Source organism: Oratosquilla oratoria, chromosome 30 (genome assembly GCF_046742065.1).
Source record: "Oratosquilla oratoria isolate Oo_2021 chromosome 30, ASM4674206v1, whole genome shotgun sequence".
Classification (NCBI taxonomy): domain Eukaryota; kingdom Metazoa; phylum Arthropoda; class Malacostraca; order Stomatopoda; family Squillidae; genus Oratosquilla; species Oratosquilla oratoria.
This window is the reverse complement of record NC_134806.1, coordinates 50,565,458-50,589,198: the sequence shown is the minus strand read 5'-3', so window position 1 is coordinate 50,589,198 and position 23,741 is coordinate 50,565,458. Positions and strand designations below refer to the sequence as shown.

Here is a 23,741-nt window from a genome sequence, read left to right as displayed (position 1 = left end):
TTTTTGAATTTGTGTATTTATTTGTTCATTTGTATAATATATTTTTTGTGTAGATTTGACAGACAGACATTCACGGGAGGAGTGATGCCGCCTTTGATATGCGGAGCTTGTCAGAAGGAAGGCCATTGTAAAGCCGATTGCCGAGAGGACGAGCTTCCGCCTCTTGTTCCGTTGCCACCAAAGAACAAGTTCTTCACACATGAAATAACTCTCATTTGTAAACAGCTAACACGTAAGTGGGAAGCTTTAATTATTGTATACTCGTAGCGCAAAGATCGATGGGTCCACAGTTCAGTGGAAGAGTCCGCAAACCTACTCACCTGTCTTGATTACTTTATGCATACATGCTCAGCTGAATGCAACAGAAACTACCAGATCAACGGCATACTTCCCAAACATAAACAATCTACCATTTGTACCACACCTTTACAAGCCATCTCACTTAGTGGGTAACATCCTATTGTTTGGGAAGGTGGAATGTAACAATAAATTGATATTTTTGTATAATTCTTTAATCTGACTGTTGCCGTGGTCTTGGTCATTACAGAAGATTACGAGCCTTCGGAGAATGAAATAAAGGAGAGAGACCAGATAGTGAATGATCTAGAATGTTACATCCGCCTTTTTTGTGAAGGCGCGTCCCTGAAATTGTTTGGGTCATCAGCCAATGGCTTCGGGTTTCAGCATTCGGATTTAGACATTTGTCTTACCTTCGAGGACAATCCTACTGGACAGGTTTGTAGATGGCTTTTGCTTTCCTTATGTTCTTTTTATTTATTTAGGTGTGTTTTGGTTTGTTTAATAATATAGACATGTTTTGGTTTATTTATTTAGGGAATAGAAGTAATCGTATTCAAAATATTTAGGAAATATGAATTTTGATACAATTGTCTATGCTATTATAAGGGTTTCAGGCAGTGTTTCCCAACCAAGGTTGCTTAAGAGATTGCCAGGGGGGTATTCCTTAACATACATACATAAACCAAGGCTTTTTCCCCCATACATGGGGGGTAGCCAAAAAGAAAAAGGCGTAAAACCATTCCCACCCATTCCACCCCTAAATACACTCCACTCCCCTCCATCCTCCCTCTTATCTTAGCACCTCCTGGATGATGGGTCATCCCTGCACCTTGTCCACTGCTCTGGGTCAGAGGCAGTGTTGCAAAACACAGCAAGGCCGCTTCATTAAATTGGCGACCCCCCCCCCCTTTCCATCCCCCATGCAGAAAAGGAGAAGACGGGGAGAAATGCCTTGGGCTGCATCAAATTTTCCTCACACATACTACCTCACGCCCCATCCCCCCACCCATTTCACCTTGTGCATCACAGCATCATCCATATACAACCATTCTCCATTCACCCCCATCCTCCGTCCCCTCCCGTCCCTCCCCAACAGACTCTCCTCTCTTCCCCAAAGCCTCCCTTCACCACATCCATCCATCCATCTCATCCTAGGATGCCCCCTCATGTTCTCTCCCTCCACATTTGCCTTTCATACCTCTTTTACTAGTCTTTCTTCACTCATTCTTTCCATGTGTCCAAACCATCCTAATACACTTTCATCCACCCTATCTCCCAACTCCCTTACCACCCCTGTTCTTCTCCTCACCTCCTCATTTCTCACTCTATCCAGCCTAGTAACCCCCATCATACTTCTCAGACACCTCATCTCAAACACATTCAAACTCTTTCTCTCTTCCTCTCTTATGTTCCATGTTTCTGCCCCATACAGTGCTGTTGGCACAATCACTCCTTCATATAGTCTCCTCTTAGCATCCATTCCCAAATGTCTATTCTTCATTACACTTTTTAATCCACCAAAGCATTTACTCACTGCCCCCAATCCACACTCCACCTCCACTCCACCCCCCTGCCACACTCGCACCCAAGCATCCAAAACCATCCACCTCCTCCAGTCACTCTCCCTTAAGGGGGTACGCGACACCTGGAGGTCATTTTCTAAAATATTTAGAGTAAAGAGCTGAAACTTCTCAGGTAAATAGGTATCCATATTGCCTACATTTTAGGTGAAGCAGAATGATGTATGTACACATGTACGTATACCAGTAGCGACATTTAAAAGTGCACAGCACCATAATACGTGGACCAATTTGTTTTATATTTTGGCTATGATTAGTCAGTAGGCACACCTAGGGCCGGTCATTGAGTAATTGAACAATTTCCTTTATACTTTTGCATACAGGCATTTCAATTTTAATGGCTGGCAAAAATCGTGAAAAATACAATTTTTTTGCTCTTGTTTCCATTATTACTCCAAACTCTTTCATCCTATTCAAAATATTCGAACGATCGGCCCTAGCAGTTACTAAAAGTAATATTCCCTGTAAGTTTCATCTAAATCTAATGTATATTAGATTTTTTATGATTAAAAAAAAGTAGAAAAATATCGAACGGAGATATGGCAACTTGAAATATGAATATATCTGTAACTTGCTTATAGTTTCACCAATTTGTCTGATTTTTTCATGGCTTAATTCTTATTATATAATAAGTACAGTAAAAATTATCATTATATTTTAATTATAAGTACTTTAAATACTGAAAAACTAAAGTATAAGTATGTCACAGTAGTGACGACGCACAGACGACAACATCATATAATTTGCTTTTTTGCACCTTTGGCGGTTTCTTCATATGAAACCTCTCTGCTGGGGGTCTTCAGGGTATCTAAATCATTGGAAAGAGGTTTATTTTCCAGTAGTGGGCACCTTCTCTTTCCTCATCAGATTCCCCTCGCCAATCTATGTTGGTAGGGCACCCCCTCCAGCATCATATGATGTCCCTTCTTCTTTCTTCTTCCTGTATAGCCTTGATCTTTTTCCTCTTGCTCTCTTCTTTGGATTTAATCTTCCTCTTTGAATTGTTTAGTCTAATGTTGTCCTTTACCTCTGTCACCGTCACAGAGGTGCAGGTGAGGGCGGTGGTGGAGTGAGAGGTGGTGAGATCTTTAGTCATCTTTGACTGCTTGCCATCTTTAACTGCTGTTTTTTGTCATTGTGATGTTCTTTTGTTCTTTTTGCTACCCATGATGACTGTACTAAAGAGTAATATGTACTAGCTAAAGTAATAGATTGCAATGAGAGCTCATGAGACATGCGTACTTCCCTTTTCAGAGCTAGCCGGTAACTAACGCTTAGTTTCGCACAAAGTTGGCGAAATATTCTCCCTCCACCTTCCTTCCTTCCCCTCCACAATCGTATTGGCCGTTCATACACTGGGCGAGTGTAAATTCAATCAAATTTCAACGTTATTCGCTGCGCCTGAAGGTCCTAAGTGGCACGCCTCCTTCTAGTGTGGGTTGCACCTTTAAATCTGTCCCTTTAATCCTCACCCAGGACCTTTAAATTGCGCGCGGCTGGAAAATTATTTGTCGGGATTTATTTCTAAGTGGTATACGAACATTTTGAACACAGTTTTGAAAAATGCCATATCTTGACCAAATTCACCCCCCCAGGTGTCGCGTACCCCCTTCATGCTCACTTCCAGTCTGCTGCCACTTTCACCCCTTGCACACCTCATCACCTTACTTTTACCCACACCTATCTTCAACTTTCTTCTTTCACACACTCTCCCAAACTCCGTCACCAACTTCCCCAATCCCTCCTCTGATCCTGCCACAAGCGAAGTGTCGCCTGCAAACAACAGCTGGCTCATCTCTCACTTTTCTTCATTTTCTTTAACCATCTCCAATCCCTTGCCCACCACCCTTGCATTTACCTCTCGCACCACCCCATCCATGTATAAGTTGAACAGCCAAGGTGACATAACACATCCCTGATGAAGTCCCACCTTTACGTTGAACCACTCACTCTCTCCATTTCTAATCCTGACACATGCTCTACTACTCTTGTAAAAACTCTTGACAGCTCCTAGAAGCTTTCCTCCCACAGTGCCTTCCTGTCTACCCTGTCATAAGCCATTTCCAGATCCATAAAAGCCCAAAAAACATCCATACCTTTTCCTATAGCTTTCTCACATATCTATCTTACCACAAAAATCTGATCTACACAACCTCTACCCGTCCTAAATCCACACTGCTCCACGCCAACTGCTCCCTCTGTTCCTCTCCTAATCCTCTTAATCAAGATCCTCCCATAAGCCTTCCCAACTACACTTAACACGCTAATCCCTCTGAAACTACCACACTCACACCTGCCCCCCGCCCCTCTGCAAAGCGGAACTACACAGGCACCCCTCCAGTCCTCCGGCACTCTACCCTCTCTCCAGCAAACATTAAATAACCTCACCAGCCAGTCCACCATCACTGTACCTCCTTTTTTTCAGACATTCTGCTTGGCATCCATCCAGACCAGGTGCCCCACCTGCTTTCATCATCTTAACAACTGCCTTCACTTCATCCTTCCTTATTTCTCCTCCATTTTCCTTACTCATCACGGTCATTTTCTTGGCACTTCCCACTGAAACTATCTTTCCCTCCCTATCCTCCTTCACATTTAGCAACTTTTACCTTTTCTTCTCTACTTGATTCGCCTCCTCTTCCTTTCTTAATTTCTTTCCAAAACATCTTTTTATTACTTTCAAAATTTTCTGTCATACTCCTACCCCACTTCACATCTGCTCTCCTCTTTGCCTCCCTTACCCCATGCTTTACTTCTCTTCTCCCCTCCTTGCACCTCTCACATGACTCCCCCGTCCCATCCTGCAACCAATCTGTGAAAGCCCGCCTCAGGCCATCTTCAAGTGAGGTGAAGATGGCCCAAGGTGGGCTTTCGCATCCTGATGCAACGGAACCTCAGTTTAGTGTACAAAAAATCCTGTCCGTTATAGAGCTGGACGGTGGCCCAATTGTCCGTTGCTGTGTACATGTCTAGGCCACCAACACCAGGGTGTGCTGGCATTAGTTTGCTCTGGTTTCTCTTGTGTTCTCTGATGTGTTAAAACTAATCAATAATACAATATTGCCTCATTTTCTGGCACAGTGAAAGAAATTAGTAAATGTATACTGTACCAAATTGTCAACAATGGTCATTTGTCTGTTTTTACCGATCCAGTACGTTCTGTTTACAATTCGGCAGGAACAGACTGGACCTTGCATGCATTTATCTGTGAGATGGAGGGTCGAGTGTAATAAAACACTTGTATGATAATAGTATCATTTGACATTATTTTCAGAAAAATTATTGTATCTATGTGGAGGAACAATTTTAATCATGACACTTTTTTTTTTTTTTTTTTTACAGGACCTCAATCATATAGATATTATTGAAAGCTTAGCAGAGAAACTGAAACGATATAGACAGTGCGGCCACGTGTTTGCTATCACTACCGCCAAGGTGCCTATCGTCAAGTTCTCCATTCGGAAAGCACAACTGGAAGCCGACCTCTCCCTGTACAACACCCTCGCACTTCACAACACCAAACTGTTAGCAACTTATGCCAAAGTAGACAACAGAGTCAAGGTAAAAGTGATTTATTTCTTTGTTTATTTTGTTTCTTTCATTTCTTTATCTCTTTCTTCTTTCTCTCTCTCTCTCTCTCTCTTTTTATCTTTTGTTCTGTCATTCTTTTCTTTTTTCTCTATACATCTCTTTATTTTGTCATTCTCTCCTTTCTTCTTCTTCTTCTTCTTCTTCTTCTTCTTCTTTCTATGGTACCAATCAATCAAGACCTGAAGACCATTGCCAGCCAAAGTGAAACTCAAGGTATCAATTGATTGATTGGCACATACATACACCAAGATGTCCCCACCACTTCATTGGCCAAACATGTTAGGTTGTCATTACCTGCAGTGAAGGTTGAGGGGATGGCGTTTCGAAACCTGCCACCGGCGAAGTTGAACCAAGGGCATGGTTCATTAAATTCCACGCTACAGAGTCCTCTGTAAGGGGCATTGTCCTAGCCTCCTGATAGGAGGGATTTTGCGACGTTAAACCATATCCCCATCACCTCTCTTGGAAGGGGGAAAAAATCCCTTGGTATGTGTACGTGTGTACCAATTAATCAATTGTTGCCTTGAGTTTCATGTTGGCTGGCATTGGTCTTCAGGTCTGTATGAGAAGAAACTGGACTAATCTGTGTTGTATTGGTGTAGGGAAGGGGCCCAACCACTGGTCATCAGCTCCGTATGTGGAAAAAGTGAAAGAAATACAGCTGAAGCTGATAAGAGATCTTGGGCCCAGTCCAAGTGTCAATCCTCAGGGCTGCATCCGTGGATGGAGGTGGATGACAGATTTTGAAAATGGATGCAATTATGCTCGTCCTTCTTGCAGGACTGTGACGTGCAAGTCCTTGCCATGGGTCCTTGGACTGTTGCCAGTTTTGTATTAGTGTGATGCTATTTCTGTGTCTTGTAGTAGTATGGAAGAGGAGTCATCACCATCTGTTGGCTCTCTTTATGTGAAAAGGTTGAAGAAGTAGTGAAAATTGGGAGAGATCTTGGGCTCGCTTGGGAAACCTAGTGCCTCCAGGTTGAGGTGAGGAAATCTATGTATTTTGAAGATGGGCAACAGAACGATAATATTCCGTTTGCCCATCTCGCAGAACTACTTCGCACAGGGATCCATCATTGATCCCTGGACAGCAGGTACATGTAATGAACTTAAGTAAAATATCTTTATGCAGGAATCAGTTTTCAATTGTTTCTTCTCTTTTCCAGATCATAGGTTATGTGATGAAGTACTTTGCTAAGTTATGTGACATTGGCGACGCATCCCGTGGCTCATTGTCTTCTTATGCTTACATTATTATGGTGATACACTTTCTTCAACAAACACACCCTCCGGTAGTACCTGTACTTCAAGAGGTAAGTTGTCAGTATGGCATCTTTAGGTCTTCCTGAAGAAGGAAGTACCGTTGAACCTCAGGCATTGAATGCCCCTCTTAACAAACCAATTTTGTGAGCAATTTTTTTCTCCGTTAATGTAGGAGGCTTCAGGGTATGAACATATTCTGCCTGTACACACAGTCCCATTGGCCCAGTAGTGCTTTGGCACTTTTGCCGTACTTATTTTGTTTTAAGAACGGAATCTGAGGTTTCACTACAGCTTTATTTCAGCATGCCAGTATGAAACTTTAGATGGAGTGAACTTGAGGTGAAGACTAAGAATAAGATGGAATGGATGGGTTGAAGGGGGCCTTTGATAAAAGGGAAGTGCCTGTTGAGCAGGGAAGGGAGGAGGAGGAGGGGATGGTGTGAGTGAAAATTGGTCATGGATGAACCATTAATTGATGCAACCTGAATGGATTTCTCCCCATCTTATCTATTTATGTATAAGAGGAGGATGAGGGAGTCACCATGTATATGAAGTGGAGGGCTCGGTAAACTAGCGTAGACTGTCGGGCCCTGCTGTGGAGGTGCTGTATCTTGCTGCATTGCTTCTGGCACAGGCAGTGGGTGGGAGACAGGGATGACCCATCGTCCATGAGGAGCTAAGAGGAGAGGGAGGAAAAGGTGGGGGATGGAAGTGGGATCAGTCGCCTTGGCTGGCGACCTTCATTATAAGGAGAAAGGAGCCTTCTAGTAAGATGGTACGGATATCGTGAATGAATATACCAAAATCCTTTTTCCTCATTATAAAGGAGATGGCTTTGGGGAGAGGAAAAAAATCTGTAAGAAGGAATTATGTCCATTCTTTCACTTCAGAGCCAAATATGTCAACATATAGAATTGAATTGCTTTGAAGAAGGGGGTGAGTTGACAAAGCATTGGCATACAAGGAATTATGTTTGAATGAGGTTGTCAGTCTGTAATGTATTTACTAACTTGTGGTTCTTCTCATTTTCAGCTTTATGATCATTCCAAGCCAGCCCCTAAATTAATCATAGATGGATGGAATGCTTGGTTTTGTAATGCCAAAGCAGTGGTAAGTGACCTTGTGCATTTCAGTCATAAACGAGGGCAACTGTTCATTCCCCAATGAAGACACTACCCAGCTTATGAACGAGTTATGTTCTGAATGTCTGTTCATATCTTGAATTGTTTGTTAGTTGTTTATCAGTGTCAATACTAATGATACATGAAAGCTAGATAAATTGTGATGATAGTAACTTGAACCACAATAGAATACATTTCACCGCTGTGCAAATACAAAGAATTTGTGGTCCTTTCAGTTTGTATCTAAATGTTCGTAACATGAATGTAAGTAGGTTAGTGTCTTTATTTCAAATTACCTCTTTAGTGATGTATTTATTTGTGTTTCATTAGAAAGTGAGGAATGAACTTGAGGGAATGACGGAGATTGAGATGGATGGATGGCCTGAAAGGGGCCTTGGGCATATGAGGAATGTCTGTTGAGTAGGGGGATGAGAGGACTGGAGATAGGTTTAAGTGAGAAATGGCTGTGATTGGATGATAAATTGACGTACCATGAAGGGATTTATCCTTGTCTTAGCTATTTATGTGCGAGTGGAGGAGGAGAGAAGGCTGTCTGGTATTTGCTGCAGATGTGCTGTGTCTTGCTGCATTGCTTCTGACCCGGGAGTGGGCAGGAGACAGGGATGACCCATCTTTTCTTTTCTTTACACCCAAATGGTTTGACTTTTCTTCTGCCCTTTTCCTCCTTCTCCTCCTCCTCCTCCTCGTCATCCTCCTAAAATGCCTTGTCTACTTTATAATGGGTAAGATGCCCTTGGTACATAGATCCAATGTACTTTGAAACTTGATCACTGCCTAAATAAGTGGTAAAGTGTCTATATGTATTCAGTATACATACACCATATAATTAGATATCCCCAGGAAATCATTGTGGCTTCAATTAAAATTAAAGAATCTACTCTTAAGGTTCTCTGTAACTCACAAAGTTAAAGAAGTATTTCTTGAAGCTGAATAAAAGCAGCAGGTTTGGGGGTTAAAGACGGAAAAGAGTGAAAAAAATTAAAAAAAAGAGTTTGGTCGAGGTCACTGATAACACTGCCGAAATTAAGAGGAATTTTCCTCCAATTCTTTCAGCCTTGTATATGGAAGGACTACAAGAAGAATAAGGAGTCCGTTGGGGAGCTGTGGGTTAACTTGTTACGGTATTATACCGAGACATTTAACTGGAAAGACCACGTCGTTACCATCCGACAGCACAAACCGCTTTCACGGCTGGAGAAGATGTGGAACTCTAGGTGCATTGCAATAGAAGATCCCTTTGACCTCTCACATAACCTTGGTGCTGGATTGTCAAGGAAGAGTAAGTATCTTCGTCCCAATTATGGGGCTTGTACTAAATGTTGGAGCCTTTCAGGTAATGCAAAAATATGTTTTATAATTTTCTCTCTCTCTCTCTCTCTCTCTCTCTCTCTCTCTCTCTCTCTCTCTCTCTCTCTCTCTCTCTCTCTCTCTCTCTCTCTCTCTCTCCCCCCCTGAGAGTGCCAAATAAGGATACTATCAGACCTCTCCCAACATGACTTCATTGTGCACAAGTTCATGTTTACACAAATAGGTAAAATATCCCAGCATGTGCCAAATATGACCATGATTCAAAATATCATGATTTGAATAGCCTGCCAGGTCATGTTATGCACCAGTGCCTGGAGAGAGTCTGGGAGCCTAACCTATTTTTTCCCATAAAATATGTCATTTGCCCAACGTGAGTGACGTCCTGCATGACAGGCTAAGGAACCTAACACTGATACTGGGCAAGGTCTCACTGTATATGTTTGTATATATATATATATATTTTTTTTTTATTGTCTTTTGTATGTATATTGTATAGGGCAGAAAATGGAACATAAGAGAAAAAGAGAGAAGGAGTTTAAATGTTTTTAAGATGAAATGTCTGAGAGGTATGAATAGAGTGAGAAATGAGGAGGTGAGGAGGAGAACAGGGGTGGAAAAGGAGTTGGGAGATATGATTGATTCAAGAGTATTGGGATAGTTTGGACACATGGAAAGAATGAGTAAAGAAAAATTAGTAAAAGAGGTGTGGAAGGCAGATGTGAAAGGAGTGAACATGAGGGGTCAACCTAGGATGAGATGGATGGTGTGAAAGGGGTGTTGGGAAAGAGGGGAATGTCTGTTGAGGAAGGAAGGGAGAAGACATTAGATAGGGGTGTATGGATGATGCAGTGATACATGGAAGGGAGTGGGTTGGGGATTGGGGGGATAGGGAGTATGAGTGAATGATATTTTGATGCAGCCTGAAGGGATTTCTCCCCGTCATCTTCTCCATTTCTGCATGAGGGAACGGAGAGGGGGGGGTCGCTGATTTAATGAAGTGACCTTGCTGTGGATGTCCTGTGTCTTGCCACATTGCTTCTAACCCAGGGCAGTGGGCAGGATACATGGATGACCTGTCATCCAGGAGGAGCCAAGGAAAGAGGGAGGGGTGGTGAATGGGAGTGGAGTATGTGGGTGTAAGATGGATGGGAGTGGATTTATGCCTTTTGACTTTGGCTACCTCTCTTGTAAGGGAGAAAATCCCTTGGTATATGAATGTATATTTTTGTTTGTTTCAATCTATACCAAGAGCTTTTTCCTCCTTATAAGGGAGGTAGCTAAGTCAAAAGCACATACCTCCCACCCATTCCACTCCCATCCACCACCCTTTCCTCCCTCTCATCTTAGCTCCTCATGGATGACAGGTCATCCCTGTGTCCTGTGCACTGCCCCCCTGGGTCAGAAGCAATGTAGCAAGACACAGTACATCCACAGCAAGCCTGCTTTACTTCATTGGCAACCCTCCCTCTCCATCCCCTCATGCAGAAATAGAGAAGATGGGGAGAAATCCCTTTAGGGTGCATCAATAATCATTCACACACAAGTACCCTCTACCTCCTATTCCCCGCCCTTCCCTTCCTTGCATATCATTATCATCCATACACACCCATTCTCCACTCATCCCTATGTCCTGCCTTCTCCCTTCTTTCCTCAACAGACATTCCCCTCTTTCCCGATGTCCCTTTTACCCCATCCATCCATCTCACCCATGGTCATCCCCTCAAATTCACTACCTCTAACTCAGCCTTCCACACCTCTTTTACTAATCTTTCTTCACTCATTATTTCCAAATGATCTCGATACTCTTTCATTAGCTGTATCTCCCAGCTCCTTTTCCACTCCCACTCTCCTCCTCACCTTGTTCCTAACTGTCCCAACTTTACAACCCCAACCATACTTTTCAAACATTTCATCTTAAACACATTCAAACTCTGCCTCTCTTAAATTCCATGTCTCTATCCCATATAAAGTTATTTGTACAATCACTCTTTCATACACTCTCCTCTTAGCAACTGTTCCCAGATTTTTTTTTTTTATTTTTTTTTATATATATTTTTTTTTTTCCTCACAATCTACAGTTTGCCTCTACCTCCACTCCTCCCTTTCCTGTCATATATGACCTAAGGCTATCCACTTCCTCCAACCTCTTTTCCAACTCACTGCCATCCTCTCCCCGTGTACATCTAATCACCTTACTTTTATCCACATTTACTTTCAACGTTCTCCTGTTGCATAACCTCCAAACTCCATCACCAAATCCCTTAATCCCACCCCTCTGGCCCTGCCATAAGCAGTGTCATCAGCAAACAACAACTGGCTTGCCTCCCACGTTTCTCCATTTTCTTTAATTATCTTCAGTTCCCTTCCCATTACCCACACCTTTACCTCCTGCACCACCCAGTCCATGTACACATTAACCTCTTCACTCCGGGGCACATCGCACGTCTGGCAGCATTAGCTGCCCGACGTGCGATGTTGCGTCATAATAATCGCATTATAAAAAATAAAGTCAGTGCTCAATCGTTCGTTCTCTTTCACCCGTGAATTTTGATAACCATAGAAAATATGATGAAGTCAGTTTAGAGAGAATGGAGGTTACATAGGTACGACTACAATAAATATAATCAAGATGCCGACTTACTTCTCATGCCGCCTACATAGGCATCACTGTATGGAAGTGGTTAACAGCTTTCCCCCAATCCTATATATATGCTAAACCTCCCAGAGTACCTTCCTGTCCACTCTGTCATAAGCCTTTTCCAAATCCATAAAGGCCCCAAAAAATCCTTACCTTTATAAGCTTTCTCACATATCTTACTACAAAAAATGTATACATGCAACCCCTACCTTAACTAAATCTACACTGTTCCTCACCATTTACTCCCTCTGTTCCTCTCCTAATCCTCACAATTAAAACCCTCCCAAAACCTTCCGAACTACACTCAACAAACTGATCGCTCTGAAACTATTAAACTCATTTGTCTCCTTTTCCCTAATAAAGCAGAACTATACAGGCAATCCTCCAGTCCTCTGGCACTCTACACTCCCTTAGACACTCGTTAAACAATCTCACTTTCTAGTCCACTATTACTGTACCTTTCTTCTGCGGACACTGCATGTGACACCCATCTAGTCTAGGTGACTTACCTGCTCTCATCATTTTCAGAGCTACTTGCACCTCATCTTTTCATATTTCTCCTCCATTTTCCTCTCTCATCACCATTTTCTTAGCGCTTCCCACTGCTATCACCATTCCCACCCTATCCTCCTCCACATTTAGTAGCTCCCTAAAATATTCTGCTCATCTTCCTCTTACTGTCACCATTTCCATTATCATCTCTCCATTTGTACCTTTTACCCTTTCTTCTGAACCTCATTAGCCTCCCCTTCCTTTCTTAACTTATTTCCAAAACATCTTTTTATTACTTTCAAAATTTTATGTCATACTCCTCTCCTTTTTGCCTCCTGTATCATATACTTTGCTTTTCTTCATTTTTCTTTGTACCTCTCAAATGTTTCTCTCGTCCTACTTTGAAACGTCTGTGAATGCTTGCTTGTTCTCATCAATAACTTTCTTCACTTCATCATTCCACCACTCACTACCCTTCCTTCTATTCCCTCTCATCCTCATTGTTCCACACACCATCTTTGCACACGTTGTGACTCCCTCCTTGAAACATCCCCATTCTTCCTCCATTCCTAGTTCTACTCTATCCTTCACTCCCTCCCACTCCTCTCTCAGCTTCTTCTTCTTGTACTCCTTTTCTTTCTCATTTAACCAGTTCACTCTAAGCACCTCCCTACCTTTTGTCCTTTTCCCCTTTCTCCATCTATCCACTCACAACTTACCTTCCACCAAAAAATGATCTGATATTCCCCAACTCTCTCCCCAAAGAACATGGACATCCAAAACTGTTCCTACTCGTCTCCTGGATACCACTACATGATTTAATAAAGCCTTCACCCTTCTATCCACCACCCTCTCCCATGTGTACTTCAGCTTAATTTTTTTCGTAAACACATTATTAATGATCGTCAACTGCCTTGACTTGCTACATACATACATACATGTACCAAAGGCTTTTTCCCCCTTTGACTGGCTACCTCCCTTTTATGAGGGAAGAAGCCCTTGGTGAATAGATTTATATATTCATTTTATTTCTCTATTTATTTTATTGCTTAAAGCTGTTGTTATAAATTTCTTGTAATTTGCTTCCAGTGAACACCTTTATCATGAAAGCTTTCATCAGAGGAAGAGAAATCTTCGGTTCTCCTGTACATTCAGTGCCTCAAGGATACTCCTCATTGGTAGTAAGTGTCAGATGATTTCAGTGTTCATTGCACATTATTTGTGGTGGATTTGTTTGGTATGTTTTGTTTTAGATGCAAATATTTTTACTAAAAGGAAATCGTGAATGGGAAGTTTTGTCTTATTGAGAATTTTTTTATTATTGTCATTTAGGAGGAGCCAAGATAAGAGAGAGGGAGGGGGGTGAATGGGAGTGTATGTGGGGATGGGATGGGTGGGAGTGGCTGCCTACCTTGGAAGAGGGTGAAAGCCATTTGTATATTATATATGTATTATTATTTGGGTATACAGTATATATGGCAGCAAATTGGAAGTGAGTACTAAGGGAGAGAGAGAGTGGAGGAAGTAGATAGTTTTAGATATTTGGGTGCAAATGTGGTGGGAAAGGGAGGAGGTGGAGGTAGAGTGTAGATTGAGAGAAGCAAGTAAATGCCTTAGAGGATTAAAAACTATAATGAGAAATAGACATTTGGGAATGGATGCTAAGAGGAGATTGTATGAAGGGGTGATTGTGCCAACAGCACTGTATGGGGCAGAAACATGGAATGCACGATAGGAAGAGTTTAAATGTGTTTGAGATGAAATGCCTGAGAAGTGTGATAGGGGTTACTAGGCTGGATAGAATAAGAAACAAAGGAGGTGAGGAGGAGAACAGGGGTGGAATGGGCAGAGGTGGATGGAGTGAACATGAGGGGGTGACCAAGGATGAGATGGATGGATTGGGTGAAAGGGGCATTGGGAAAGGGGAATGTCAATTGATGAAGGAAGGGAGAAAACAGAATATAGGGGTAAGTGGAGAATGGTTGTGTATGGATGATGCTGTGATACATGGAAGGAAAGGGGGGGGAGTATGCATGAATGATATTTTGATGCAGCCCAAAGGGATTTCTCCCCATCTTCTCTTTTTTCTGCATGAGGGGATGCAGAGGGAGGGGGGGGGGTCACCAGTTAAATGAAGCAACCTTGCTGTGGATGTACTTTGTCTTGCTACATTGCTTCTAACCCAGGGCAGTGGGCAAGATGCAAGGATGACTTGTCATCCAAGAGGGAGGGAGGGAGGGGTGGTGAATGGAAGTGGAATATGTGGGGAGTGAAATGGATGGGAATGGATTTATGTCTTTGACTTTGGCTACCTCCCTTGTAAGAGGAAAGAAACCCTAGGTAAATGTATGTAGTACACCTTCCTGCAACACAGTAAGAAAACATTTTGGACATGTGGGCATTTGTTCTAGCACCAGATGTTGCACTTTGTGTGTACGTGTGTCTATAGTAGTGAGCCGGGTTTGGTTGGATCTGCCTCTCAAGTTTTGATGATAATAATGAAAACAGTAATAATCGATATACAAAAGGGTTCTTACCCTTGATAAGGGAGGTAGCCAAGTCAAAAGACATGTATCCACTCACTTATTTCACTCCCACCCATTCAACTCCCATCCACCACCCTTTCCTCCCTCTCCTCTTAGCTCTTCACGGATGAGCTAATTGAGAAGGAAAGGAATTGGTGAAGGATGGAGCGGATTGGGTAAGGATGGGTGCATGCCTTGGTAGTCATTCTCCCATAACTACTTAGGTACGATAACGCCTCTGTAGGCATCATGAGGCGCGAGTGGGTACATGAGTTACCCTTGGATTTGGTGAACTGGTTTGATCACATTTTTTTTGTGTGTTTTTGTACTCAGAGTAAAAGAGAATGAGTAATACAGCAGTGACTTTATATTTTATAATACAAGCAGTGTGATGAATTGTATGTTTGGCAGCCAGTGTTGCGTGTGAGAATTTGAGTCATACTGAAGTGGTTAAAAGGAGGAAGAATCTTTTAATCTCTTCAATATGAGTCAAATACATGTGTGCACATTAGGCTGCTTTATGTACGGTGATGCATCACAATATGAGTGTTGTGAAGCAAAGTTACAGCTGCATTATTTGTTCTCTCACCCTGAATATTGATAACCACAGAAAACGCAATCAAGCCTGTTCACAGAATACGAAGGTCACTCAGCTACAACTACAAAATAAATATAGTCAAGAAACCAATGCTGGCATCCTCATGACACCAACATCAGCGTCCTCATATGGAACAGGTTAAAAGTGGGAATAAGCCTTTAATATATAGATAGGTGTAGCAATATTGTTGTCTTGAGTTTCTATATATACCAAAGGTTTCTTCCCCCTTATAAGGGAGGTAGCCAGCCAATACATGCACCCTTCCCACTTTCATCCGTTATCTGTTTGCTCCCCATCGTAGCTCTTCCTGGATGAAGGGTCATCCCTGTCTCGTGCCCACTGCCCAGGTCAAGCGTTGCAGTAAGACACAGCATATCCACAGCAGGTCAAGCTGTTGTGTATACACATTGACCCCCCCCCCTCCTCACCTACTCATAGAAAAATAGAGAAGAAAAGGAGAAATCCTTTTGCCCTAAGTTTCACTGTCTGGAAAACTGTCCTCTGCTAAATGTCTCCAGGAAGAAACGGACTGTTGTACAAGTTTTATTGATCTGGGTTAAGTGTGGTGTTGCATTCTCTGGGTTAGATAGTACACTACATTTGTGCCATCTTTAGAGAGTATGCGAGAATAAAAGACACAACTTAATCACTGGTAGCTCTTTATGTTGTTAGTGTTTGTTGTGTCAAACAAAAGTTTTTGGGAGGATTTCATAGTCCCAGTTGGTTAAATGGAGGCTCATATTTGTGTAAGGTTTGGGTGTTTGTTTTAACATGGCCACTTCTTATGAAAATTAGCCCTTAATACACACACGCACACACACACACACACACACACACACACACATATATATATATATATATATATATATATATATATATATAATATATATATGGCTCCTCCTGGATGATGGGTCATACCTGAATCTTGCCCACTGCCCTGGGTCAGATACAATGCAGCAAAACACAAACAACACTAGTAAATAGCTGGTGAGATTGTTTAATGTGTGCATAAGGAAAGGAAGTGTATTAGTGGATGTACATATATAGTTCCACAAAACTGGGAACAGTGATAAGTATGGGTATAACAGTTTTAGTGGGATCTCTTTGTCAAATTTAATTGGTCATACATATGGTCATACATAAGTGTGGTGTTGCATTCTCTGGGTTAGATAGTACACTACATTTGTACTATCTTTAGAGAGTATGCGAGAATAAAAGACACATCTCTATCACTGGTAGCTCTTTATGTTGTTAGTGTTTGTTGTGTCGAACAAAAGTTTGTTTGGGAGGATTTCATGGTCCCAGTTGGTTGAATGGAGGCTCATATTTGTGTATGGTTTGGGTGTTTGTTTTAACATGGCCACTTCTTGTAATGAAAAATGGCTCTTAATACATACACATACATACATACATATACATGCATCAGAACATCATCCATATACAACCATTCTCCATTCACCCGTCTTCTGTCCTCTCCCATGCTTCCTCAACAGACATTTCCCTCTTCCCCAAAGCCCCCTTCACCCCATCCATCCATCTCATCCTAGGACATCCCCTCATGTTCACTCCCTCCACATCTGCTTTCCATACCTCTTTTACTAGTCTTTCTTCACTCATTCTTTCCATGTGTCCAAACCATCCTAATACTCTTTCATCAACCCTATATCCCAACTCCCTTTCCACCCCTGTTCTCCTCACCTCCTCATTTCTCACTCTATCTAGCCTAGTAACCCCCATCATACTTCTCAGACACCTCATCTCAAACACATCTCAAACTCCTTCTCTCTTCCTCTTTTATGTTCCATGTTTCTGCTCCATACAGTGCTGTTGGCACAATCACTCCATCATACAGTCTCCTCTTAGCATCCATTCCCAAATGTCTATTCCTCATTACACTTTTTAATCCACCAAGGCATTTACTCGCTTCTCTCAATCTACATTCTACCTCCACCTCCACTCCACCTTTTCCTGCCACATTTGCACCCAAACTATCCACTTCCTCCATTCACTCTCCCTTAATGCTCACCTCCAGTCTGCTGCCACTTTCACCCCTTGTACATCTCATCACCTTACTTTTTCCCACATATATCATATATATATATATATATATATATATATATGTATATATATATATATATATATATATATATATATATATACGGCTCCTCCTGGATGATGGGTCATACCTGCATCTTGCCCACTGCCCTGGGTCAGAAGCAGTACAGCAAAACACAAACACTAGTAAATAGCTGGTGAGATTGTGTAATGTGTGCATAAGGAAAGGAAGTGTATTAGTGGATGTACACATATAGTTCCACAAAACTGGGAACAGTGATAAGTATGGGTATAACAGTTTTAGTGGGATCTCTTTGTCAAATTTAATTGGTCATACATATGGGTGTTAGATGAAAGGATTAGGAGAGGGACATGGGAGTAATTAGGGAGGAGCAGTGTGGGTTTAGACAAGGTAGGTTTTGTGGATCAAGTATTTACTGTGAAATGGACATCCAATAATTGTAGATGTTGTTTTGCATTGTGGTGATGCAGGTTTTCCGCTTAGTGAAACTTGAGGCAGAAAATGAATGACCAATCAATACAACTGTGGAATACAAAGAAAATATTTTGGGTTTGTGGGCAGATGTTGTGCATGTTGGATAGTGGATTGGGTTATGGGAAAGGAACCCTGTATACATTGAAGAATTGTATTGAAGTGACATTGAAACAGTACCAACACAGAAAAGGCCAGTCCACGGACTCAAGTTGTCCCAGACACGAACACCAGAGGACACAGAACACCTCATACTGCAACACTCCACACAAACAATCCATAGACATCAACACAGTATCTCTTTACACTTTAAACCCACTATCAGAGAAATAATATCAGAAGTACAGGAGAACCATATATTTCGACTACTTTCTGTAGTCCTCTTCGAAATCTATGGTTCTTCTGTACTTCTGATATTTCTCCAATAATGGGTTTAAAGTGAATTAGAGGATGTGTATTTGTAGTACTACAACTCAAGGAAATGGGTTCATTATGAATATGATACTCTTAGAGGGAGCAATTTGTTGATTGTAGTTGGTCAGGTGTGTGTGTGTGTGTAAGTTGAGAGGATTAGGAGAACAGGGAGAGTAGTTGAGGAAGAGCAGTGTGGGTTTAGGTTAGGTAGAGGGTTTATGGGACAATTATTTACCTTGAAACAGACATGTGAGAAGTGTAGTGTTGTTTTGCATTGTGGGGCTGTGGGTTTCCTATTTTGTGGAACTTGAGGCAACAGATGATTGACCAATCGCTACAGCTATGCATCACAATAAGAAAATGTTTTGGGCATGCGGACTGTTGTCCTCCCACCAGATGATTAGTTGGGTTTGCTTGTTAAGTACAAGTAAAACAGTGGGAGTGTGTATTTAACTTATACAATGTACTGAAACGGCACCAACACAGAATAGGCCTGGCCACAGACTGAAACTACCCCAGATGCAACTGGCCACCACACAGAGGACACAGAATACCTTGTACTATAACACCCCACTCTAACAATCCTTAGACATCAACAAAATATCTCTTCCCTGAGTGACTTGTTGAGGCCATTGCCAATTATCTGAAGGCTGTGGGTCTCGTACAAGAGTGTCCAGGACCAATGGATCAAGTGATTGATTGTTATTGCCTTGAGCTTCATTGAAACCCACACCACCGGTTCTTGGCCCATCTCACAGATGTCTCCAGAAAGAAACATTGTACTCTTGTACAAGTTTCATTAATTTGGGTTCAGTTTTGTTTTGCATTCTCTGGGTTAGATGGTACTACTATATTTGTGCCATCTTTAGAGAGTATGCAACAGTAAAAGACATCCATATCACTGGCAGCTCTTTATGCTGTTAGTGTTTGTTGTGTCAAACAAAGATTGTTTGGGAGAATTTCAAAGCCTAAAATGGTTTAAGGAAGGCTTGTATTTGTGTGCGAGTTGGGTGTTAGTTTTGACTTGGGCACCTTTTGTAACAGGAAAAGGTCCTTGGTATGTATGAGACATCCAAAAACAGAGCCATCCAAGCCAGAGTATAGTTTTTAAGAAAAATTCTCTCAAAGTTGCGTATTTTTCATAGGTGGAAGAGGTGAGTAAGGCAGAGGTGGAGGGAGTGAATGTAAAGGGATGACTGAGGATGAGAAGGTCGGATGGGGTGAAGGGGTCATTGAGAAAGAGGGGACTGTCTGTTGAGCAAGGAAGGGAGAGGGCAGGAAATAGGGATGAGTGGAGAGTGACTGTGTATAGATGATGCTATTATGCGGGGAGGGAGGTGCTTATGTGTAAATGATATTTTGACACAGCCCGAAGCGATTTCTCCCTGCCTTCTCTTTTTCTGCATTAGGGACAGAGAGGGGGGGGGGTTGCCCATTGGGTGAAGTGGCCTTGCTGTCTTGCTACATTGCTTCTTACCCAGGGCAGTGGGTAGGATACAGGGATGACCTGTCATCCATGAGGAGCTAAGATGAGGGGAGGGGAGGGGGATGTGGTGGATGGGAGTTGGTACATGCCTTTGACTTAGCTACCTCCCTTATAGATAAATACAGTGAGTCCTCCTTATACGGTAAATCTTTATCCGGTAAATTCACAGTTACGGTATTTGGTAATTACTACCCTCGATTCTATTTATGGTAAGAAAAATTCACAGATATGGTATCCGCTAGATATTTTGAAGAGGGAAGAGCAGGGAGAAAGTACGTCTGCCATATCCTATTATTACATGTTATAATGGGTTCGGTGTACGTTAATTTCAATTTGCGGTAAGGTTTTCAGGAACACATATGTACCATATAACAAGGACTTACTGTAGTAAGAGCAGCGAAAAAGAGGAATGCTGGTGAGGCAGCTGGTTTAGATGGTCGTTGTGGGAATTATAGTGAAGTAGCTGGTCAGATTGTTTAGTTTAATGTGTGCGACATGGAAGGAAGTGTATTAGTGGATGTTCATAAATAGTTCTGTAACCCTGAAAAAGAGATCAATTTGCCAGGTGTATTTGGTTAAGCATTTGGGTGTTCAGTTGTTGCCTTGAGCTTTGCTAATTGAAAAAACTGCAGCTTCACTGTGGCTGGCAATAGTTCTTGGGATCTCCCACAGATTACTATGGGAAGAAACTGTAGACTTCTCTCTGCTTCATCATTGTAGGAGTGTTTCTGTGTCACTGACTCAAAGTGGTAGGAAGAGGAGATGAGTCACTGGTTGTCAATGCCCCACATGTGAATTTGTGTAAGAAATACAGTTGAAATGGATAAAAGGAAATCCTGGGCCCAGTGGGGAGACCAGGTATCGGCCTCTTATGGCTGCACCTCCTGATGGAAGTGGAAAGGGAGTTGACACATTTTGAAAACAGCCAGTTATGCTGTCCATCTTGCAGGACCACCGCATGTAAGCAAGTACCTGTCATTAGTCCCTTGTATTAAACACCTCACGCTAACAGTCCCTAGATAACAACACCGTATGTCTTTTCCAAGTGACCTATAGGCCTGCTTGGAGGCTGTTGCCAGTTACCTGAAGGCCACAGGCCTTCTGTGAGAGAGACCTGTGGCAACAGAATTATTATCATTGCTTAGAGTTTCACTGAAACTTCTTGTGACAATTCTTGGCCCTTGTCACATATGTCTTCAAAAATAAGCATTGTACTGTTGTACAAGTTTTATGGGTCTGGGTTAAGTGTGGTTTTTGCATTCTCTGGGTTAGATAGTACATTACATTTGTGCTATCTTTAGAGAGTATGCAACAGTAAAAGATGTAACTGTATCAGTGACAGCTCTTTATGCTGTTAGTGTATGTTATGTCAAACAAAAGCTTATTTGGGAGAATTTCAGAATCTGAGGTGGTTAAGTTAGCATATTTGTGTATGATGTGGGTGTCAACTTTGACCTGGCCACCACTTATAACATATATGTATGTATTTGTGTATACAATAAGAAATGTAGAAATCAGTCTACAATTGCAGGAGTAACAACCTTGAAAGACGAACTAATGAAGCAGTGCTCTTGTGTATTTACATTTTCAATGTTTTGTACATTTCTTTTCTACTAAGCACTGAGTGTGTAAATACACAAAAGCACTGCTTCATTAGTTTATCTTTTCTGGTAGTTGTTCCTGCATAGGTGCATGTGCACATAAACAAACCCCAGGTATTGGAAATATGGAGGTGATTTTGTTGTATAAGGATGAAAGTAAATGTATGGGGTAATGAAAAATGTTATGAGAAACATCCATGTAGCTGTGGATGCAAAGAGACAATTACTATACAAACACAGAAGCGTAATGAATAAAATTGATTTGCTGCAAGGCAAAGCATGCATAGAAAGATTTGATGTTATAGCTATTACTGAATCCTGGATCAATATGGCAGATAGATACTGTATTTCCTTCCAGAAATTGAGATCGAAGGATACAAACTTTTTCACAAGGATAGGGTAGGCAGAAGTGGGGTAGGAGTAGCACTTTTTTTTTTTTTTTATCAAAAACACAGCTAATTGTATTATCAGCAATTCAAATAACCAAGAAGAAAGTACAAAATCGGTTTGGGTGGAAATTATAGGCAAGATTAAAAACTTATAATTGGCATCCTATATATTCCTCCTAACCTCAGCATTGAGCAGAGTGATCCCCTGATTGAAGAAATTAGCAGGGCATTCCAGTACAAAATGTTGTGATCATGAGGGATTTTAACTGTAAAAACATTGACTGGGAAAATTTAGGAGATAAGAAATGCAAAAGTTTTTAGATATGGTACAAGATAATGATAATAATAATATATATGTATTATTGCCTATCCTACAAGGGGAGAGAATACTCTAGACTTACTTTTGACTAATAATGAGGATCTAATGAGAAATGTAAAAGTGGGAGATAGTTTAGGCAGTAGCAATCAACAAGAAATAAGATTTAATATTACTTAGGAAGAATTAAATAGTACAAATAACATTCAAGTACCTGACTTCAGGAGAGCCAATTTTGATATGATGCGAAAGTATTTAGGACAATTGATCACTTATGAAACAAACTCGGAGGACACAAGGTAAGACACACTGTCAGCCTGGATGACATTAGCACGGTCAGGTGTCGGGTCACTCACAAGCATGAGGTCCACAGCAGTCAGGGATCTGGATGAAATGTACAGTAACATAACCATTTTGTTTGCACAAAATAAATTTATTCCCCTCAAGGCAATGCAAAAGAATAATAATACTTCCAAATGGATGATGGATAGGTTGAAAAATGAGATTTTGATAAAAAGAGGGCTTTATGCCAGTATAAAAAAAATTGCGAAACACACCTTAGATCTAAATATAAGGATATGGCAAGACTGGTTAAAAAAAAACCACATACACATGCACAGTGAAACAGCTACAAATTTAAGGTTGCCAGACAAGCGAGATCTAACCCAAATGGTTTCTTTCATCTCTACAGAACAAAAAATAAGGAAAGGATTGGCCCGATTAAGAATGACAATGATGTCATGATAGATTGGGAGGGAAAAATGAGCAAGACATTTAACAAATATTTTCCCAATGTGTTTACAAAGAGGTTAGACATGGTACCTGACTGACCCGACTTTCAGTAGGGATGAAGGAAGTAGACTAACATCATCATTAGTAAAGTAGTAGTCAAACAGAATGATAGACATAAAGTAGAAAATCTCCAGATCCTGATGAAATTTTTCCAAGAGTGCTTAAAGAATGTATATTTGAAATCTGCAACCAGTTAATGGAAATGTTTGATTAAGTCAGTAGACACTGCTTTTGTGCTTAGGGACAGACAAACTTTGTTCCTGTTTTCAAAAAGGGAGATAAATCATCAGTTATAGGTAAAATGCTTGAATCAATACTAGCTAATAGAATCAAAGATCACATCAAGAAACATAATTTGATTTATGACTCATAACATGGGTTCTCTAAGGGTAAGTCATATGTAACTGCTCAATATTTTTACACAAATGTCTACAAGGCATCACATAACAGTGGGGCATTCAACAAGATGCCCCAACAGAAGAAACAAAATAAATTCAAAGCCCATTGCATTGAAAGAAAAGTGTTTGAATGGATTAGAGCTTGGATCAGTGACAGAAAACAATGGGTCATTAAACAGTGTAAAATCCAAATGTGAGGAGTGTTTCTAGTGGATTTCCCCAGGGCTTAGTATTGGATCCCTTATTGTTCATTAAATAAGTGACTAGAACAATGGGATTAATAGTGATGTTAGTAAGTTTGCAGACAACACTGAAATAGGATGCCTTATAAGGTCAGGAGAAGAATCCAAGATTCTGCAG

At 41.3% G+C, this 23,741-nt stretch overlaps 1 protein-coding gene across 4 annotated transcripts in view; it reads left to right on the top strand.

Moving 5' to 3' along the window:
- LOC143041189 (terminal uridylyltransferase 7-like) overlaps positions 1–23,741 on the top strand; it is a 63,916-nt gene that overhangs the window by 30,840 nt on the left and 9,335 nt on the right. For all 4 annotated transcript variants that reach the window (XM_076213023.1, XM_076213026.1, XM_076213025.1 and 1 more), the window contains 7 exons: positions 54–232; positions 548–735; positions 5,223–5,441; positions 6,638–6,784; positions 7,767–7,844; positions 8,930–9,155; positions 13,404–13,495. In XM_076213023.1, the coding sequence (XP_076069138.1) occupies positions 54–232; positions 548–735; positions 5,223–5,441; positions 6,638–6,784; positions 7,767–7,844; positions 8,930–9,155; positions 13,404–13,495 (1,129 nt within the window). The remainder of the gene's footprint in view (positions 1–53; positions 233–547; positions 736–5,222; positions 5,442–6,637; positions 6,785–7,766; positions 7,845–8,929; positions 9,156–13,403; positions 13,496–23,741) is intronic.